The 20,444-nt window shown below is 39.8% G+C and overlaps 1 protein-coding gene across 1 annotated transcript in view; it reads right to left on the minus strand.

Moving 5' to 3' along the window:
- The window catches only part of SASH1 (SAM and SH3 domain containing 1), a 213,147-nt gene that overhangs the window by 53,887 nt on the left and 138,816 nt on the right, over positions 1–20,444 (minus strand). The window contains exon 8 of the mRNA XM_011947387.1: positions 9,708–9,809. Within this exon, the coding sequence (XP_011802777.1) occupies positions 9,708–9,809 (102 nt within the window). The remainder of the gene's footprint in view (positions 1–9,707; positions 9,810–20,444) is intronic.

The raw sequence follows: 20,444 nt of genomic DNA on the forward strand, positions 1-20,444 counted from the left end.
GCAGGGCGAAGTCCTGGTTTCCAGGGACTAGTAGAGGCAACAGCTTCCTTCTTGTGTAACTTTGTGGAAACATGGCGATCTTAAGGGACTCAACAAATACATGCCTGAAAACTTTGGCCCCTGTCTCGGGGAGAAGACTGGGAATGAGAGGGCAGAAGAGAAGTGACAAGAAGCCACCTAAGCAATGGCTCCTGGGCAGCTTATAACCAGATGGAACAAAATGGGCATTTCTTAAAACATCTCACTATGTATATTTTTCCAATGGATTGATTTTTCCTTTAGTCTCACCCTAAGCTGTAGATTAAAGGAATTATTACTTTTACTCTTAATAAGAACTTAAATATGTTCCAATTTTACTATCATTTTAGTTTCAGAATCATGGTTTTATTAAAATACAGAGTAATATTTCCTCTGATAATCTCCTACCCAGCCAAATAAAATGAAAATTTATAAGAATTATCCATAAAAATCAGAATAATCATATGAAGGTCTCAAACACATTAAAAGACTAAGATCAGTGTGCATTATTTCATATTTAAAATTTTTTTTTTACTTTTTTTTCTTTTGAGACAGGGTCTCACTCTGTCACCTAGGCTGCAGTGCAGTGGTGCAATCATAGCTCACTGCAGTTTCAGCCTCTTGGGCTCAAGAAATCCTCCCGACTCAGCCTGGTAGCTGAGTAGCCTCAGTAGCTGGGACTACAGGCGTGTGCCACCATGCCCGGCTAACTTTTTTATTGTATGTAGATCCCATGCTGGTCGTGAACTTCTGGCCTCAAGTGATCCTCCTGCCTCAGCCTCCCAAAGTGCTGGCATTACAGGCATGGGCCACCACACACAGCCAATAAAAGTTAATTTTAACATAGTTACATGTAGAAAGATTTTTGAAAAGGGTTCATCTACACAAGGTAATACTGCATGCATGGTATACAGAATTGCTGATACCTGTCCCAAGAATTCTGATAAATTATTGCTATGTTTTGTTTCTTCTTTCTCCTGGTCATATTATAAACCAAACAAGTAAACTCTTCTTCTGTGTGAGAAATAAAGAACTGAAGAACATGAGCCTAAGACAACCATTAGAGCTTCAATAAGTAGAATCATTTTCTAGCTGTAAACCAAAAAGCATTTTGCCAATTAGAACCCTTTTAAATTTAAACCCACATACTCAGAGTTATGAAAAGATCCCTTAGGAAAAGAGATGCAGTGGGGAAAAAAAAAGTAAACGCCATTAAAAAGCAAAATGCTTATTCAGAAATGAAAGTTATTTTTATACTTGGAATCTATCCTCTCTTAAACTTGCTTATTAAACACGCCTGCAATTCCAGCACTTTGGGAGGCCGAGGCAGGCAGATCACCTGAGGTCAGGAGTTCGAGAACAGCCTGGCCAACATGGTGAAACTCTGTCTCTACTGAAAAAAAAAAAAAAAAAAAAAAATTAGCCAGGCATGATGGCGCATGCCTGTCATCCCAGCTACTCTGGAGGCTGAGGCAGGAGAATCGCTTGAACCCGGGAGGTGGAGGTTGCAGAGAGCCGAGATCACGCCACTGCACTCCAGCCTGGGTGACAGAGCAAGACTCCTCCTCAAAAAATAAATGAATAATTACAAGAAGAGAAAGACAGCAGAAATAAAATCCATCATTTTCTTGGGGATACTTTCACTGTATCTACAACGCCAACTCAAGTACTATGGTATGTGTCACTCTTCACATAATTTATGCATCTAATCAATATCCACTGCCATCCAAGTCAGTAAAACTATAAAAATCGTACACATTTTTTTAGATTGCTGGGAATATTTATAGGTGGGAGCAGATTTTGTAAATTCATCATATGCTGCCATTAAAGAAATCTTCTTTGCGGTCAGACTTCTCCATATGATGAAGCTAATGATATCGGTTTATACGTTAACACCTTTGAAATGAAAAAATAAAACTTCCGGTAGATTTTAACTAAAGATAGTGTCTGAAAGTTATTCTAGTAAAAAAAATTCAAAATAAACACAGCAAGAATAGTCAATCTTTAAAATTTTGAGTTGAGCTCAGAATAGCAGATTCTAAAAAAGAGGACAGTGGTTATACAAGTAGACGGATGCTGCCACTCTGTTCCAGAAAGCAGTGAAATCACAAATGCTCAGGCCACCTATGAGTGTGTGCACTGTTCTTACGCCATATTCTGTAAAAAGGGATTATATCGTTAACCTTTTCTTTTTTCATAATGGAAATTAAGCCATTTACCCCAAGAACCACTTAAAAGGAACTTCTGCCGGTGCCCTGGCTTTCGGCACATACCAGAATTGTTATTAATAAATTATCTTTCAGAATGTTCTATTTCGACTAGGGCTGTGACTACCTTTCCTTCCAAACTTCACACCTGAATCCTCTGGCTTGAAGACAATGTCTGTTACTAAGGCAGGTGAAAGGACATTGAAAATTCTACGTAAAACCTGGCCACTGGAGAGGGACATGTTTATGGTTTACAATTTTAGAAAGTCCCAAAAAGATTTAAAAGGTGCCAGCTGAAAGATCTTATAATCTTGGGATATTTTAGTTGAGACCTTGGAAGTCCTCAATCGAGGAAACACTGAAAATAGCTCCACGGCATTCTGTGTCTGTTGTCCAAAGTTTTGGACACAGTTCAGACACATGGCTCTCTCCACCTCAAACCAAATTAGCGACAAAAAGGTACATATGGTTGAATGGAAGGCTATGAAGAGTGCACACATGGAGGTAAGGTGGTGTCATAAGGCCATAATTATAACATTCTTTTTTTTTTTGAGATGGAGTCTTGCTCTGTTGCCAGGCTGCAGTGCAGTGGCATGATCTCGGCTCACTGCAACCTCCACCTCCTGGGTTCAAGCGATTCTCCTGCCTCAGCCTCCTGTATAACATTCTTTGCACAAATATTTCCCAACTCTAAAACTCCCCAAAAGCAAAAGTGATCAGTTATGAAACGATGACTTGCTTTATTCACTCACAACAACGTTTCCCTAGGGGTGCTCCATCCTGGTAAGGAACTCCAGCTACAGAAACACAATTCCAGCTTTTCCTGGAACACATTTTTCTATGAAGTGAAAAATCTACTGAACGGTAAAGATGACTCTAGCCCACCTTGCACTTCTTGTCAAGGTTGTTGCTTTCATTTTTCTTCATACATTATATATATTCTTAAAACATTTTAAATAAGATTGCCATCACATGATCTCTCATTTGGAAAGATCCTTCACAGCAAACATTTTAATTAATATTCAAGTACTAGGTATAGATCACTAACTCTTGCCCACCAGCTTTCTAAAAACAGAAAAACTATGATTTACTACAACTTAAGTTAGTAAAAAACTAGAAAACCCGGTAAAACAGAGATCATAATTTCTTTAAATGTCTTCTTAACTAGAAAATAAACTGAACCTTAGTGCACAAAGCTTGAGAACTCTTACAATCATCCCTCCTTGCAGGAGGCAAAGGAAAAAATAAACTTACCAAACTAAATTAAAATGAAAAATAGTAACATAAATGTGCAGACATTTAATAAGAAATAGAGCTAAGCTCTCAACCAAAAATCTCTTTTAAAACTTTTAGCACTCCCAACATAAGTTTATTATTAATGGAAAACAGCACAAAACAGATTCTTCTCTGGCAAAGGGAAAGCGATTTTTCACTTCCCCTGTAACTATCTTTAGTACTTTACACTCTTGGAAACTAGGAATGTGCATATGGATTTATTGTGAGGCAACACGCAATTATCTAATTTCAGCGATGGGGGTGGGGAAGCCTATGAAATCAATGCAAATGAAATCCTAAGGCATGACAGGCATCAATATAGGCATTGAAGTCTGGTGACAAAGGCCTTATGATCCCTAAAACTTTCATGGCCTGGACCTTCCTCATTCGAGCCAGTGGGCTATTCACATCTCTGTATTCTAGAAAGGAATTGATAGAAAACAGAAAAGCTCCGCCCCTTGCACGAAAAATATTCAAAGTGTCTATAGCCCATGGTGGCTGAATTCTGAAATTAACTGCTCTGCCATAGCGGCAAATCTAAAATAATGCGAATGAATATTTTGGATGGGGTTTCTGGCCAACTCTTCATAAAAATGCAGAACAGGCTAAAGCCAGAGTAAGAGGGGCAAGGGTGATATATATACCTTAGGATTACAATCAAGTTCAAGCAAACTTCAGTGGTGATGGTGGTGGGCTGTAGCTCTGAACAGCATGACCAGAGGTTGGCATGGGTGTTGGCAGAGAGTCAGCTAGCAAAATACACAGGGTAAATCAACTGCTTCAAAAACCTACATTGCTGACTAGCCTATCATCACCTACACCTCTCAGCCAAAAGAGAAGTCACTCTTCAGAACTTCTGGAAGACTGTGCTCTGAGAGGAGGAAGCATATGGTATTTCTGGCCCCAGGTCTAACTAAGACAGGCTGAATTTATTTGCGAGCCATCTATGAAGAAACAGTTTGGTAAGAAGTTAGTAATACAAATGTGTACATGGCATCTCAAATCTGTGTGCATACACATGAGTGTGATTTTATTTTATTTATTTATTTATATATATTTTATGAGACAGAGTCTCACTCTATTGCCCAGGCTGGAGTGCAGTCCTGTAATCTTGGCTCACTACAACCTCTGCCTCCTGGGTTCAAAAGACTCTCTTGCCTTAGCCTCCCAAGTAGCTGGGACGATAGGCACAGGCCACCACATCTGGCTAATTTTTTATTGTATTTTTGTAGAGATGGGGTTTCACCATGTTGACCTAGATGGTCTCGAACTCCTGACCTCAGGTGATCCGCCTGCCTCAGCCTCCCAAAGTGCTGGGATTACAGGCGTGAGCCACTGTGCCTGCCACATGGGTGTGATTTTAACCTCTGCTCTAAAGCATTAACTATCAGAACAGGACCTGTCTCTTTCTCCTTTACTTTTATAACTCAAGCATCTAGCACAATGCCTGCTATATAGCAAGGGCTCTATAAATGCCTCCCAAATGAACAGAGAAATGCTGAAGAGAATGAAATGTTCCAACTATTAAGAAGAACCCATTTCATTCTCACAATTTATATCTAGGTAATGGTTCTGACTAGCCCTCTGAAAGGGGTCTCATAAACCAATGCTTAATAATGCTTTCTTAGCAGCTTATTCTAAATGCTTGATAATACTTATATTAACTTTTTCCTAAACAAGACAAGCTCCTCTCTTTGAAGTCTAAGTGGGTGAGGTTTTACTACAGTCCTGTTTCTCTGAATGGACAAAGTCTTTTAACCTTTCCCTTGACTCAGATGCTATTAATCACGGCAGTATACAGTGAGTTTGATACTAAGGGATCCAGTACAGACAACTGAGTCTTTGTTTTCTCCCCCAAGTTGGGTTTGAATCGGTCCTGAGTTACTGTATTTATTCCTCATGATCCTTTAGGTTCATGATTTACATCTACATTATGTTAGACTTTAGGACTTGAGGATTAGAGACCCAAAAAGGCACATTGAAAACCATGGACACAGCTCTTTTGATTACCTCATCGTCCCAGGACACATTGCTGGCTGGCCTATGATACATTTATTATTATAAACAGTAATGTCTCAGTCACTTTCACACAAAAGTAAACCAGACAGGGCTTTCAAATTCATAATCCTTTGTTTTTTAGCTGCAATGGAAATCTGGTGCTTGATTCAGGAAACTGGGAGATGATGGAAGGATTATATTTATTTCTGATAAACCGCCATTTGTTGCTTAGATACTAAAAAAGATAAAGACTGAATCTGTAGTTGCAAAACATAAAACATGCTTTTAAAGCAGCCAGGAAGAATGAATGTTCAGGCCAGGTGAGGTGGCTCACGCCTATAATCCCAGTACTTTGGTAGGCCGAGGCGGGTGAATCACCTGTCAAAGGTTCAAGAACAGCCTGGCCAACATGGTGAAACCCCATCTCTACTAAAAATAGAAAAATTAGCTTGGCATGGTAGCGCATGCCTGTAATCCCAGCTAATCTGGACACTGAGGCAGGACAATTCCTTAAACCCAGGAGGCAGAAGTTGCACTGAGCCGAGAAGTTGCAGTGAGCTGAGATCACGCCACTGCACTCCAGCCTGGGCGACAGAGTGAGACTCCGTCTCAACAACAACAACAACAACAACAACAGAATGAATGTTCAAATATAATGCTCTTCTTGAAATATTTCTATAGGAGTTGGACATTGGAGAAACAAACAATACAGTCTTCCTTGCCCAAGGGGGTCACTATTTCCAAGGAGGCTGAAATATGTACAATCAATTTTGATATTCTAGGATAACTGTTTAGGTTTGATCTATAAAGCCAGTTTAACAAAAGCACATAACAGGAAGCAATAAATACGCTTGAGGATGGGAAGGAAAGTTTCAGAGAGGAAGGAAGAGCTGGATTCCACCTTGAAAAACTCAGATTTTCACCAGGAAAAATTTGGAGGAAAACATTTTAGATAAAGAAATTATGTGAGTTAAAGTGCAGAAGAATGAAAAGTACAAGGTTTGTTCAGTCATGCATATGAGGTCCAATATGTCTGGCACAGAGGGTATTGGGTGTGGAGATAGAATATGAGATTTAAGAAATTGATTAAAGCCAGAACACATAGAATTTTAAGTGTGCCAAGAAGTGTGGAATTTATCTTATAGAAATGGAAAACCATCAGCCTTTTCAAAACATAATTGCAGGAAAAGACGGATGTTTTAGAAAGATGACTGGTTGTATGGAACATAGATAGTAAAAGACAAGAGACTGAAGACAGGGAGATGGGGTTGTTTCCAAATTTTAAGGGTAAGATAACCTAAAAAACAAAATAAAACTATATAATACATGAAAAGAGGTAATTCCTTCTGTTTCTGCTCCACACATAGTGAAGATGACACCTTAAAATGTCTTTATGAGGCCGGGCGCAGTGGCACACGCCTGTAATCCCAGCACTTTGGGAGCCTGAAGTGGGCAGATCACGAGGTCAGGAGTTCGAGACCAGCCTGGCCAATATGGTGAAACCCTGTCTCTACTAAAAAATGCAAAACTTAGCTCAGTGTAGGGGTGCACACCTATAGTCCCAGCTACTTGGGAGGCTGAGGCAGGAGAATCACTGGAACCTGGGAGGTAGAGGTTGCAGTGAGCTGAGATCATGCCACTGTACTCCAGCCTGGGTGACAGAGCAAGACTCTATCAAAAAAAAAAAAAGGCTATATGAAATTCTGGAGACTTCATTCCTATCATCCCTATGGAACTTGTAGAATAAGAAGCACTGTTTTGGTCATATTGAAACAGTATGAATAATATAAGGTATGCAAGATGGAAAGGAAAAAGTTAAATTATTATTATTATTATTATTATTTGCAGAAGACATGATCTTGTTTTCTTGTTTTTTTTATTTTTATTTTAATTTTTTTATTTTGACACAGGATGGGGTGCAGTGGTAAAATCACAGCTCACTGCTGCCTTGGCCTTCTGGGCTCAAGCGATCCTCCCACCTCAGCCTCCTGAAGACATGATCTTATATATAGAAAACCCTAATACTATGTGCGCCCACACACATACACACACACGCATGCACACACAGCCTATATAGCTAATAAATTCAGCAAAGTGACAGGATAGAATATCAACACATGAAAATCCACTGCATTTTTATACACTAGCAATGAACAATTTGAAAAAAATTTAAAAAGCATTGTCATTTACAATAACATCAAAAAGAATAAAATATTTAGAAATAAACTTCATTATGGAAGCAAGACTTATATATTGAAAACTGCAAAACACTGCTGAAAAAAATTAATGAAGACATAAATAAATGGAAAGATACCCTATGTTTATTTACTGGAAGATTTCATATAGTTAAAATGACATTACCCAAGTCAATCTAAAGATTCATTGCAATTCCTGTCAAAATCCCAATGATATATTTTTCAAAAATGGAAAAACTCAAACTAAGATTAATGTGGAATCTCAAGGAAACTTTAAATTGAAAAAAAAAAGCCTTAAAAAACAAGAACAAAATTGGAGGTGTCATACTTCCTAATTTCAAACATACTATAAAGCTATCATAATCAAAACAGCATGGTACTAGCAAAATGACAGAGATAGTCCAAAGGAATAAAATAGCCCAGAAATACATCATCACATTTATGATCAATTAATTTTCAAAAAGTATGCCATAACCATAAAATGAGGAAAGGATAGTTTTTTCAACAAATGGTTCTAGGAAAACTGGATATCCACATGCAAATGAATGAAGTTGCACCCATACATTTCATCATATATAAATATTAACTCAAAACAGGTCAAAAACCTAAGCTTAAAGGCTAAAACTCCGAAACCCTCAGAAAAAAACAGAGGGCAACATCTTCATGATATTAGATTTGGCAATGATTTTTTGGATATGACACCAAAAGCACAGGCAACAAAAAAACAAATAGACACACTAGATTTCAAAATTTAAAAGTGTGTGCATCAAGGACACCATCAAGAGAGTTAAAAGGCAACCCACAGAGTCGGAGGAAATATTTACAAATCATATATCTGATAAGGGATTAATATCCAAACAATAAAAAGAACCCCTGCAATCTAACAATAGCAGCAAAACAACATAACTGAAGACCAGGCAAAAGACTTAGACATTTCTACAAAGATGATATGCAAATGGCCAATGAACATACAAAACATGCTTGAGGGAAATGCAAATCAAAATCACGATGAGATACCATTTCACACCATTAGGATAATTATTATCAAAAAATTATAATTACAAGTGTTGATGAGAAAGTAAAGAATTTGGAACCTTTGTAAATTGTTGGCAGGAAGGTAAAACGATACATCTACTGTGAATAAAACCATATGGCGGTTCCTCAAAAAGGTAAACACAGAATTACTATATGATCCAGAAATTCTACTCCTAGGTATGTGCTAGGTATGTGCAAAAGAATTGAAAGCAGAGACTCTGAGATACTTGTACACCGGTGTTCATAGCAGCATTGTTCATAATGGCTAAAAGCTGGAAGCAACCTAAGTGTCCATTAACAGATGAATGTATGAACAAAATGTGGTATACACATAAAGTGGCATATTATTTATCCATAAAAAGGGATGATGTTCTGATACATGCTGCAGCATGGATGAACCTTGAAGGAATTATGCTAGGTGAAATAAATCAGACACACTAAGACAAATATTGTATAATTAAACTTATATGAGTTACTGAGAGTAGTCAAATTCACAGGGACAGAAAGTAGAACAGTGGCTGCCAGGGGCAGGGTGTGTGTGAAGGTGGGTGAGGCAGGGGTGTAGGGAGAGTTATTGTTTAATCAGAACAGACTTTCTGTTTGAAATGATGAAAAACTTCTGGAAGTAAATTATGATGCTGGTTGCACAGCAATGTGAATGTACCTAATGATCAATATCATTAACAGTATCAGTATCACCGAACACTTTAAAGTAGCTGATATGGTAAACGTCATGTTACGTATACTTTACTGCAACAAAAAATAAAAATAAAAAACAAACCCCCAGCATGATAACACTATGAGGACTGTAGAGGAGTCTCTGTCAGATAGAGAAAATAAGCAATCTATATGAACAGACACTTCTTTGCAGAACCAGGTGCGAGTTGGAAGTTGCGAAAAGAAATCCAAAGGCTAAAATGGTGAAGACTGTCCCTTATCAGTATAGGTGATCAAGATGTCAAAGACATGGTAAACTCACATTGCAGTTTGATGAGCCATCATATGTTGGGTAAGAACCATCTGGCCAGTCAGCAGGGTCCAGGGCAGCCGACTGCCGGTGCTGGGCCTCGTATTCCTTGAGCTGCAACAAGAAGAAATGGATACTGAAATGGAAAGAATGGCCAGACACTGGCCAGACCTTTTACAAGGAAATGACTCAAATAATACATCTAGGTTCCTGGTTCACAATCTTGTGCTCAAGCAGCAGAGAGATGACTTTGGGTACCTTCTTCATGCCAGTGTTGGTAACTAAGTGCCAGCCAAAGACACCTTTCCCAAAACCAAGAGGAAGATAACCACCCTGCCCTATGAGTTTTCATCTAAGTCAAATCAACAGGCAAAATGGACTCTTTGTATCCTGTGTTCCAGAAAGAATTTTCACTTTCCCCCTCCAACATCAACACTTATGTTTCCTCAGCTTGATTATAAAGAAATTGTCTGTAGTTTGGCCTCTGAATTACCTTCCCAAGTATGTAAGTCAAAAACATGCATGTCCTTTTTAGGAAGAGAAAATGATAGACTACAGACATTTTAGTGAAACGGGGTCAAACCCTGAAACATTTTATATATATATATTTGTTGTTGTTCTTGAGACAGGGTTTCACTCTGTTACCCAGGCTACAGTGCAGTGGTGCAATCATGGCTCACTGCAGACTTGACCTCCCAGGCTCAAGCGATCCCACCTCAGCATCCCAGGTAGCTGGGACTACAGGCATGCACCATCATGCCCACCTAATTTTTTTTTTTTTTGTAGAGATGGGGTTTCGCCATGTTGCCCAGGCTGGTCTCAAAATCCTGAGCTCAAGTGTTCCACCCCCTCAGCCTCCCAAAATGATGGGGTTACAGGTGTGAGCCACTACACCCGACCCTGAAACAGTTTTAAAAATCACATGCTTGTCTTGTTCAAAATGGCTTCAAGTTGCTAGTCCAATGTCATAACCTAACAGACGTTACAGGGTTATTGGAGACCCTTGAGGATGGTCTCTCTATGGAGATCTTAGAGATATTGAAAGTTTAGGTTCAGAAACAAGGTTTCTCGTTTTTGAAAAATACAGAAAGACAATTGAAATCCTATAGCAGGCCAGGCCCAGTAGCTCACACTTGTAATCCCAGAACTTTGGGAGGCCAAGGAGGGTTGGTTAACCTGAGGTCAGGAGTTCGAGACCAGCCTGGCCAAGATGGTGAAATCCCGTCTCTACTAAAAATACAAAAATTAGCTGGGTGTGGTGGCGGCACCTGTAATCCCAGCTACTCAGGAGGCTGAGGCAGGAGAATTGCTTGAACCTGGGGAGCAGAGGTTGCTGTGAGCTGAGATCATGCCACTGAACTCCAGCCTGGGCAACAAGAGCGAAACTCCATCAGAAAGGAAGGAAGGAAGGAAGGAAAGCAGGCAGGTAGGCAGGCAGGATATAGCAAAGTGAGCAGATTTACTTTAAAAAAATTTTTTATAACTTCTTTTACCATACTTCCCAAATAAGCGAGCAAATTTAACTTAGCAAGATGAGATCTTTCGGAATGTGAGACAGTGAGAGTGAGAGTCCAGGTGTCACACAGAAATTGAGCTCTGGGGTTCAAAACAATTGTCACTGCATTCAAATCCTATTACAAAGCAGTGTGTACATATGAATTTAAGACAGTGATCAAATCATGTTCCATGAGCCAAGCAACTTAAAACCAGAAATAATTGAATCTGACAGCCCACGTGATGGTGACTGGACAATCCTGAAGCCCTGGAGCTTGAGGATGTGGTAGTGCCACTACAATGACAATTATTCCTCTAGGAAAAAGCCACTTTCACAACTGTGACTTCAACCTATGAAATTCTTTTCTGCATATATGTGGGAGGAGGTAGGCAGTACTGAATATTGAGTAAGAGCTTGAATGCAGAACCAAATACCAGCTGGGAGCCCTGGGGACAAATTATTTAACCCCTCTATGTTTTGGTTCCTCCACCTGGAATACAGGCATGACAATAAATCTATCTTACAGAGCTGTTACCAGAATTAACTAAGATAATGCAGCAAAACTCTCAGCACACCATATCAAAGCAATAGGGTTATTATAATACTATTATTATTACCACTGTGCTTTCAGAGAAAAGAAAGCTCAAAGTTCACATTAACTTGACATGTTTAAACTTTTGGGTATTAGGGGTGTTAATCATTGTAATCTTTCTGTTACATTAGGGACACTTAGATTGTTCCAGTCTTTATATTATGTTATACACTAGGATATTCTCTCCATTTTGATATATTGGCTTGTGAAATGCTACATTCTCCCTGTATGATTGAGAGTATCTGCCTGTTGGAAAATAAGATTATCATGAGATTATCAGGTCTCCAGTTCTCTAGTCCATGTTTATACCCAACCTTAGCTACATCTCCTAGGAGCCACTAAATAACTTTCAGCTTTAAGGAAAACAGGTACAAATTTCTAACTAGTCAATCATATATGATGATTTTTTTTTTTTTTCCTGCTGTATGCTCATTTCTGTTATCTACTTTGGGGCCTAACAGTATGTGTGCTGTTCTGATAGAGATTTTAATTCTGTGCCCTAACCAAACTTTGCTACCCAACTGGCTTTTTGGTTTGTTTTCTGTAACAGGCTCTTGCTCTGTTGCCCAGGCTGGAGTGCAGTAGTGCAATCACGGCTCATTGCAACCTTGATCTCCCTGATTCGAGCAATTCTCCCATCACAGCCTCCCGAGTAGCTGGGACTACAGGAGCATGGCACCACAACCAGCTAATTATTTTATATCTTTTTGTAGAGATGAGGTTTCATCATGATATCCAGGCTGGTGTCGAACTCCTGGGCTTGTCAAGTGATCTGCCTGCCTTCACCTCTCAAAGTGCTGAGATTAGAGGCGTGAGCCACTGCACCTGGAAACTTTTTTTAATTATCCTAATTATACAATTCTAAGTGTTTTAAAGTTACAAAACAAGATCTCTATTTTTTTTAAGTGCACTGCACAGGAAAAAAAAAAAAACATGTAATTACACAGATTATTACATTGATAATTACCTGTTATAATTACATTTTTATATTCCACTTTGGTTCAAGAAGTTTTGGTTTAATTATAATTTCATGAAGGCATGACCATTTGTAATTTCATTAAAGAATGCATACCTTTTAAAGCAAATCTGTAGTGTTTTACATTAATTCCAGGAGTTATAAAATAATGACATTTTAAGGTATGTGTATGTGTGTGTGTCTTAAGCAAAAATATTCCCTCACATCCTGTGATCCCAAATCTCACTGTTTTCTCACAGCTGAAGTCCATGACATGATTTTTTAGAATGATGGCCATCTTTAAAAGAGTAATGCTTATTCCATCTTGGAGACCTTTAGGGAGAGATATATCATAATGTTCCAATTTCTACCAGTACTTACTATAAAGAGCATTTATATTATATTAAACCGAAATCCACTCCAGCTGTTTTTTAAATTCATTTCTTTCTAATCTGTCCTCAGTAGAGATTTTAAAAACAAACAAACAATCAAACATTCTCCAGGACATCCGAAAGATGTACTCTTCAACAACCCTCAGACATTCGAAGACTGTGATTAAGTTCTTTTCTGCTTCTTTTGAGATAAATCCCTTCCAACTTCTCCCCATGGGATCAATTTTTTAAAAACCTCCTATGGACTCTATGTGTCCAAACCTCTGTGATTTGATGCACAATAACTTTTACAAGGAAATGACTCAATAATACATCTAGGTTCCTGGTTCATAATCTTGCTCTGTTGCCCAGGCTGGAGTGCAGTAGTGCAATCACGGCTGGTATACCAGATGCCCAGATTACTTTAATGACTTTATACACATCTGGTATACCAGATGCCCAGATTACCTTAATGACTTAATAAGAATGTCCAGTAGGTATAAATTCACACACCCTGCTCTAGAGAACACGACTAAGAGAAGCTGTCTCCACAAAATATCTAGACGGCTGCTCCCCAACCGCAATCAGCTTTCAGACATCTTATCCCTGGCATGACAAACTCTACAATGCCAGTCACCCTCCAGGGCTCCCCACTCCTTTTGGAATCAGGCTGAGTGAGGCCAGACTCCTCCTGAAATCACATCTCTGTCCAACTTCATCCTTCTCCCTCACTTAGAGGTTTCTCTTAAAAGCCTTCTTTCAATAAGCCACTTGCACAACGCTATATATAGTTTGGATGTCCCTTTTCCCAAACCTCATACTGAAATTGAATTCCAATACTAGGGATGGGGGCCTAAAGAGAGGTGTTTGGGGCCATGACGGAGGATCCCTTAAGAATAGTTTCACACCCTGGGGAGGGATGGGGAAGGTGATTTCTCACTCTATTTGTTCCCCAAAGAGCAGTTGTTATAAAAGAGCCAGGCACCTCCCTTCTCCCTCTTGTTTCTTCTTACCAAGTGATCTCTGCACACACTGCCTTCCACCATAAGTGGAAGCAGCCTGAGGTTTTCACTAGATGACTAATCTCCCATCAGGTAGAATCACGAGCCAAATAAACCCCTTTTCTTTGTAAGTTACCCAGTCTCAGGTATTCCTTTACAGCAACACTAAATAGACTAAGATACACAAGAGTCCCTGTCTCAGGCTGTGCTTCCAGGGAATCAGATGTATGACACCCGGAATGAAGAAAAGTTTGGACCAGGCACGGTGGCTCACGTCTGTAATCCCACCACTTTGGGAGGCCAAGGCAGGTCGATCATTTGAGGTCGGGAGTTCGAGACTAGCCTGGCCAACATGGTGAAACCCTGTCTCTACTAAAAATCCAAAAATTAGCTGGGTGTGGTGGCGTGCGCCTGGAGTCCCAGCTGCTTGGGAGGCTGAAGCAGAATTGCTTGAACCTGGGAAGTGGAGTTGCAGTGAGCCAAGATTGCACCACTGCACTCTAGCCTGGGCGACAGACCAAGACTCTGTCTCAAAAAAAATAAATAAATTAGCCAGAGGTGGTGGCATGTGCCTACCTAGAGTCCCAGCTATTAAGGAAGCTGAGGCATGAGAACTGCTTGAGCCTGGGAGGTCGAGGCTGCAGTGAACCATGATCATGCCACTGTACTCCAGCCTGGGCTACAGAGCGAGACCCTGTCTCAAAAAAAAAAAAGTTCATGATGCCAAAACATCAGTGACAGTCAATGACAAACTGTAAGTGCTCTTTTCTTAATCTCCAAAGGACTTTATTTCTGACTTTCACACAGATACAGTCTTGTTGGAATCAGATACATACATTAACAGATCAATGTGTAATACTTAACGATTAGATCACAATGACTTGAGCAGTCTTTAGCATAAATAATTATTTTTAAGGAAATGTGATTATTAAATCATGGTCATAGATCTCTCTCAATTTCCTATAGACAGTGCTTCCAGTTAAAATTGCAAAGGACATATTTTTCTACAATATCACTCATCAATGCTGAGTATTATCATTCCAAGAAATTTACTACTATTCTCTTTTATACAAGGCTTTAAATGTGAGTGTATTCCCTTCCCTCTCATCTTACCCCACAACAAACAAATTACTCACATAAATGAATAACCTATAGCTTCCAAGTATGGGCTTTCTACATCTTATGGAATTAGTAAAAGATTTGAATGTCCTGAACTTATTTGCCAAGAGCTATGTAAGCCCTTAAAATTGGGACAGGCAAACCTCATTTTACTGAGTTTGACTTTACTGCATATCACAGAAACTGCGTTTTACAAATTGAAGGTTTGTGGTAGCCCTGCATCAAATAAGTTTATCAGTGCCACTTTTCTAACAATATGGGCTCACTCTGAGTCTCTGCTGTCACATTTTGGTAATTCCTACAGTATTTCAAACTTTTTCATTCTTATTACATCTGTTATGGTGACCTGTGATCCGTGACCTTGGATGTTAATATTGTAATTGTTGTGGGGAGCCATGAACCTAAACATATAAGATAGTGAATTTAATGGATAATCTGTGTGTTCTGATGGCTCCACTGACCGGCCATTCTCCCGTCTCTCTCCCTCCTGCCCAAGCCTGCCTATTTCCTGAGACACAACATATTTAAATTAGGCCAATTAATAACCCTGCAATTGCCTCTGTGTATTTAATTGAAAGGAAGAGTAGCATGCTTCTCACTTTAAATCAAAAGCTAGGAATGATTAAGCTTAGTGAGGAAGGCATGTTGAAAGCCAGGGTAAGCTAAAAGCTAGGCCTTTTGCGTCAAACAGTTAAGTTGGGAATGCAAAGGAAAAGTTATCGAAGGAAATGAAAAGTGCTACTCCAGTGAACACACAAATGGTAAGAAAATGGAACAGCCTTATTGCTGACATGGAGAAAATTTGAGTGGTCTGGGTAGAAGATCATAGCAGACACAACACTCTCGTAAGCCAACGCCGAATCCAGAGCAAGGCCCTAACTCTTTTCAGTTCTATGAAGAGATAAGGAGGTGTGTCTTATAAAATCCAGAAACTCTTTTTTTGAGAACACCAACAAATTTATGTGACTCACTTTACTGCAATATGCCCTTTACTGCAGTGGTCTGATACCAAACCTGCAATACCTCTGAGGTATCCTGGTACACAGAAATTGTTATTTAAAATCTGCCAATGACCTAGATCTCCCTAAGCAACTTTTTCACTAATGAGCTTGACTTCCTTAAAGCACATGTGTTAATTATCCATCATAAAGTTATTAGAAAATGTCTGTTAATGCCACTAGATGGGATGAAAGCATTCAATAAATAAAATATTGAAATCCTAAATTAAGCTATATTTTAAAATTACACTAAAAAAGATAGTACACTGAGGTTTGTTTTGTAAATTTCATTCTTTTCAAATGATTTCAGCTTACAGTAATGTTTCATATATTAGTTCTTTGTAGCCTTTTTCATTTTGATCTTCATTTGTATGTGATAACTGGGTTTTTAGGGGCATGATGAATCATGGTTTTATAATTTACAGTGGGAAAATATCCATCAATGAAATCAAATTCATACAAATGAAACAGAGTGGACCAAACTGTCTTGATCTGAACATGGGCAAAATTTTTCCCAATATGATGACGCACACCTCCAAATGGCACATAGACAATCTTCTCTCCTGTTGAGTGGTCCTGTAATCACTGATCAGGATTCAGATCCACAAGCTCCACCCAAGTGTCTTGAAATCCTTGACTGACAGTGGGAGATAAACCAGTTTGGTGGCCTGGAGAATGGTACGTCCTATAACATCCTCTGAGGCAGTTTAGCCATTCTCAGTATAGTCAGTACAGGAAGTCTAAGTCTTAACTTTTTCTATACAGTCATTATACAAGTTTCAATCTTTTTTTTTTTTTTTAGATGGAGTTTTGCTCTTTTTGCCGTGGCTGGAGTGCAATAGCGATATCTCGGCTAACTGCAACCTCTGCCTCCGCAATTCTCCTGCCTCAGCCTCCCATGTAGCTGGGACTACATGCGCGTGCCACCACACCTGGCTAATTTTGTATTTTTATTAGAGACGGGGTTTCATCATGTTGGCCAGACTGGTCTTGAACTCCTGACCTCATCAGGTGATCCGCCCGCCTTGGCCTCCCAAAGTGCTGGGGAGTTTCAATCTTGAGCCGGTCATAAGTTAAAGAAGGTAGATCCTCTCCACGGAGAGTTTTCTGCTTCAAATGACATTTTTCATGAAGTGTTTCATCTCTGGCTATGAAGCAGCTCATTTAGGCACCAGTAGCTGAGGATGTATGTTGCCCTGAGAACAGTCTAATAAGCAGCCCTGTGACTTCCTCATGTGCCAATAGGCGCTCACCCTTGTCTGTAGAATCCAGTAAAGTCTGGAGAATGCGTTGGATTTTTTCTTCCGGTTTCTGTGTTTCTGGGTTGCCTTACAGACAATAGTTGTGCTCTCAATGAGCTTTGTAGCTGCTTCTGCAACCACGCAGAGGCGGCCAAGGTGGCTGCAGCCAAGCCAAAGGCCTGAAGCCACCACTCACGTATGCACACAGCTGTGCCACCTCTCGCTGAGTTGACTTCTGATTTCCTTTCCATGTAAACCATGGCTAGCTATCAAATTATGACCTCAGAAAGAGCTTCACATGATTTTTTTCTCCACTTTCTCCCCAACTTGAAAGTATTCTTTTCTTTTTCAGTTATAGAAACTTGCTGTCTGAAGTGGGCTACATTAAGGCTACTTTTTAACATTTTCTCTTGCCCCAAGAACATTGGATTAGGCATATCACATTCAACTCCCTTCCCAAACACAGGTGTCCTGAGATGACTGTAGACATCTTCTGCATTCAGATCTTTGGTTTTACTATTAAAAAATGGTGCAGTCAGCTGGATGCAGTGGCTCATGCCTGTAATCCTAGTACATTGGGAGACTGAGGCAGGTGGATCACATGAGGTCAGGAGTTCGAGACCAGCCTGGCCAACATGGTAAAACCCTGTCTCTACTAAAAATACAAAAAGTAGCCAAGCGTGGTGACAGGTGCCTATAATCCCAGCTACTCAGGAAGCTGAGGCAGAAGAATCGCTTGAACCCAGGAGGTGGAGGTTGCAGTGAGCCGAGATCATGCTACCTCACTTCAGCTTGGCCGAAAGGGCAAACCTCCGTCTCAAAAAAAAAAAAGAGTAGTGGTGCAGTCACATCTCTCTCCAGGAGTAAATGTCTTGCTTACCACAGAAAAACTAAACACGGTCCATACTTCTCATATGTCCGTACTTCTCATATGCACTTTCTAGAAATTCAATTGAACTTTTCCCAAATGTATGACATGTCCGAGGAATGGAATGGGAGAGAAAACATATGATGAGCATTTTGCACCAGCTGGCAGCTGGGCCAGGTGGTTACTGTTGTGGCAAAGCAGACCAGGCTGAGGATGAAGGTGCAGGAGATGAGCAGCATGGACAGGAGGCTGTCACTTTCACCTGCCACCCACTCCACCACCTGCCCCAGCATCGACCTGCTCATCTGCATTCCAATTATAATCTTTTAGTTATTTTTAAATGTACAACAAATTATTGTTGACTGTAGTCACCCTGTTCTGCTAGCAAATCCTGGATGCTATTCATTCTTCATTCATCATTCATTTCATACCCATTAACCATCCATACTTCCCCTCACCTCCTCACTACCATCCCCAGGCTCTGGTAACCATCATTCTACTCTCTATCTCCATCAGTTCAATTGTTTTAATTTTTACCTCCCACAAACGCGTGACAACTTGTGCAGTTTGACTTTCTGTGCCTGGCTTATTTCACTTAATATAATGTCCTCCACTTCCATCTATGTTGTTGTAAATGACAGAAACTCACTCTTTTTTATGGCTGGGTAGTGTTCCACTGTGTATATGTACCACATTTTTTTAATCCACTCATCTGTTGATGGACACTTAGATTGCTTCCAAGTCTTGGCTACTGTCAACAGCACTGCAATAAAACATGAGAGAGCAGATAGCTCTATGCTTACTTCCCTTCTTTTGGGTAGATACTAGCAGTGAGATTACTGCATCATACGGTAGTTCTATTTTTTTGTATCATGAGGAACCTCCATATAGTTCTCCATAGTGGTTGTAATAATTTATATTCTCATCAACAATACACGAGGGTCTCCCTTTCTCCATATCCTTAACAGCATTTGTTATTGCCTCTCTTTTGGATAACAGCCATTTTAAGCCAGGCGCAGTGACTCATGCCTGTAATCACAACACTTTGGGAGGCCAAGGCAGATGGATCACCTGAAGTCAGGAGTTCGAGACCAGCCTGGCCAACATGGTGAAACACTGTCTCTACTAAAAATATAAAAATTAGCTAGGCATGGTAGTGGGCACCTGTAATCCCAGCTACTCAGGAGGCTGAGGCAGGAGAATTGTTGGAACCTGGGATGTGGAGGTTGCAGTGAGCCAAGATTGTGCCGCTGCACTCCAACCTGGGCGACAGAGCAAGACTGCATCTCAAAAAAAAAAAAATTAGCCAGATGTGGTGGCAGGCACCTGTGATCCCAGCTTTTAAGGGAGGCTGAGGGAGGAGAATCCCTTGAACCCACTGAGCCAAAATCTCGCCACTGCATTCCAGCCTGGGTGACAGAGTGAGACTCTGTACCACAAAGCCATTTTAATTGGGGTGAGATGGTATCTTATTATAGTTTTGATTTGCATTTCTCTGATGACCAGTAATGTTGAGCACCTTTTCACATGTCTGTTTTCCCTTTGTATGTCTTCTGAGAAATGTCTATTCAGATATTTTCTCCATTTTTTAAATTAGATTATTGGATTTTTTCCTATTGAGTTGTTTGAGTTCCACATATACCATTTATTAATCCTTTGTCCGACGGGTAGTTTGCAAATATTTTCTCCCAGTATGTGGGTTGTCTTTTCACTTTGCTGATTGCTTTGTTTGCTGTGCAGAAGCATTTTAACATGATGTGATCCCATTTGTCCATTTTTGTTTTAGCTGCCTGTACTTTTACGGTATCACTCAAGACATTTTTGCCCAGTCCAATGTCCTGGAGAATTTCCTCAATGTTTTCTTTTACTAGTTTCATAGTTGAGTCTTAAAGATTTGTCTTTAATCCATTGTGATTAGATTTTTCTATATGGCAAGAGAGAGGGGTCTAGTTACATTCTTCTGCATATGAATATCCAATTTTCCCAGCACCATTTATTGAAGAGATTGTTCTTTCCCCATTGTATATTCTTGGCACCTTTGTTGAAAGTGAGTTCACTGTAAATGGATGGGTTTATTTCCGGGCTTTCTATTCTATTCCATTGGTCTAT

This window comes from Colobus angolensis, unplaced genomic scaffold (assembly GCF_000951035.1).
Source record: "Colobus angolensis palliatus isolate OR3802 unplaced genomic scaffold, Cang.pa_1.0 Scaffold263, whole genome shotgun sequence".
In the NCBI taxonomy this organism is placed as follows: Eukaryota; Metazoa; Chordata; class Mammalia; order Primates; family Cercopithecidae; genus Colobus; species Colobus angolensis.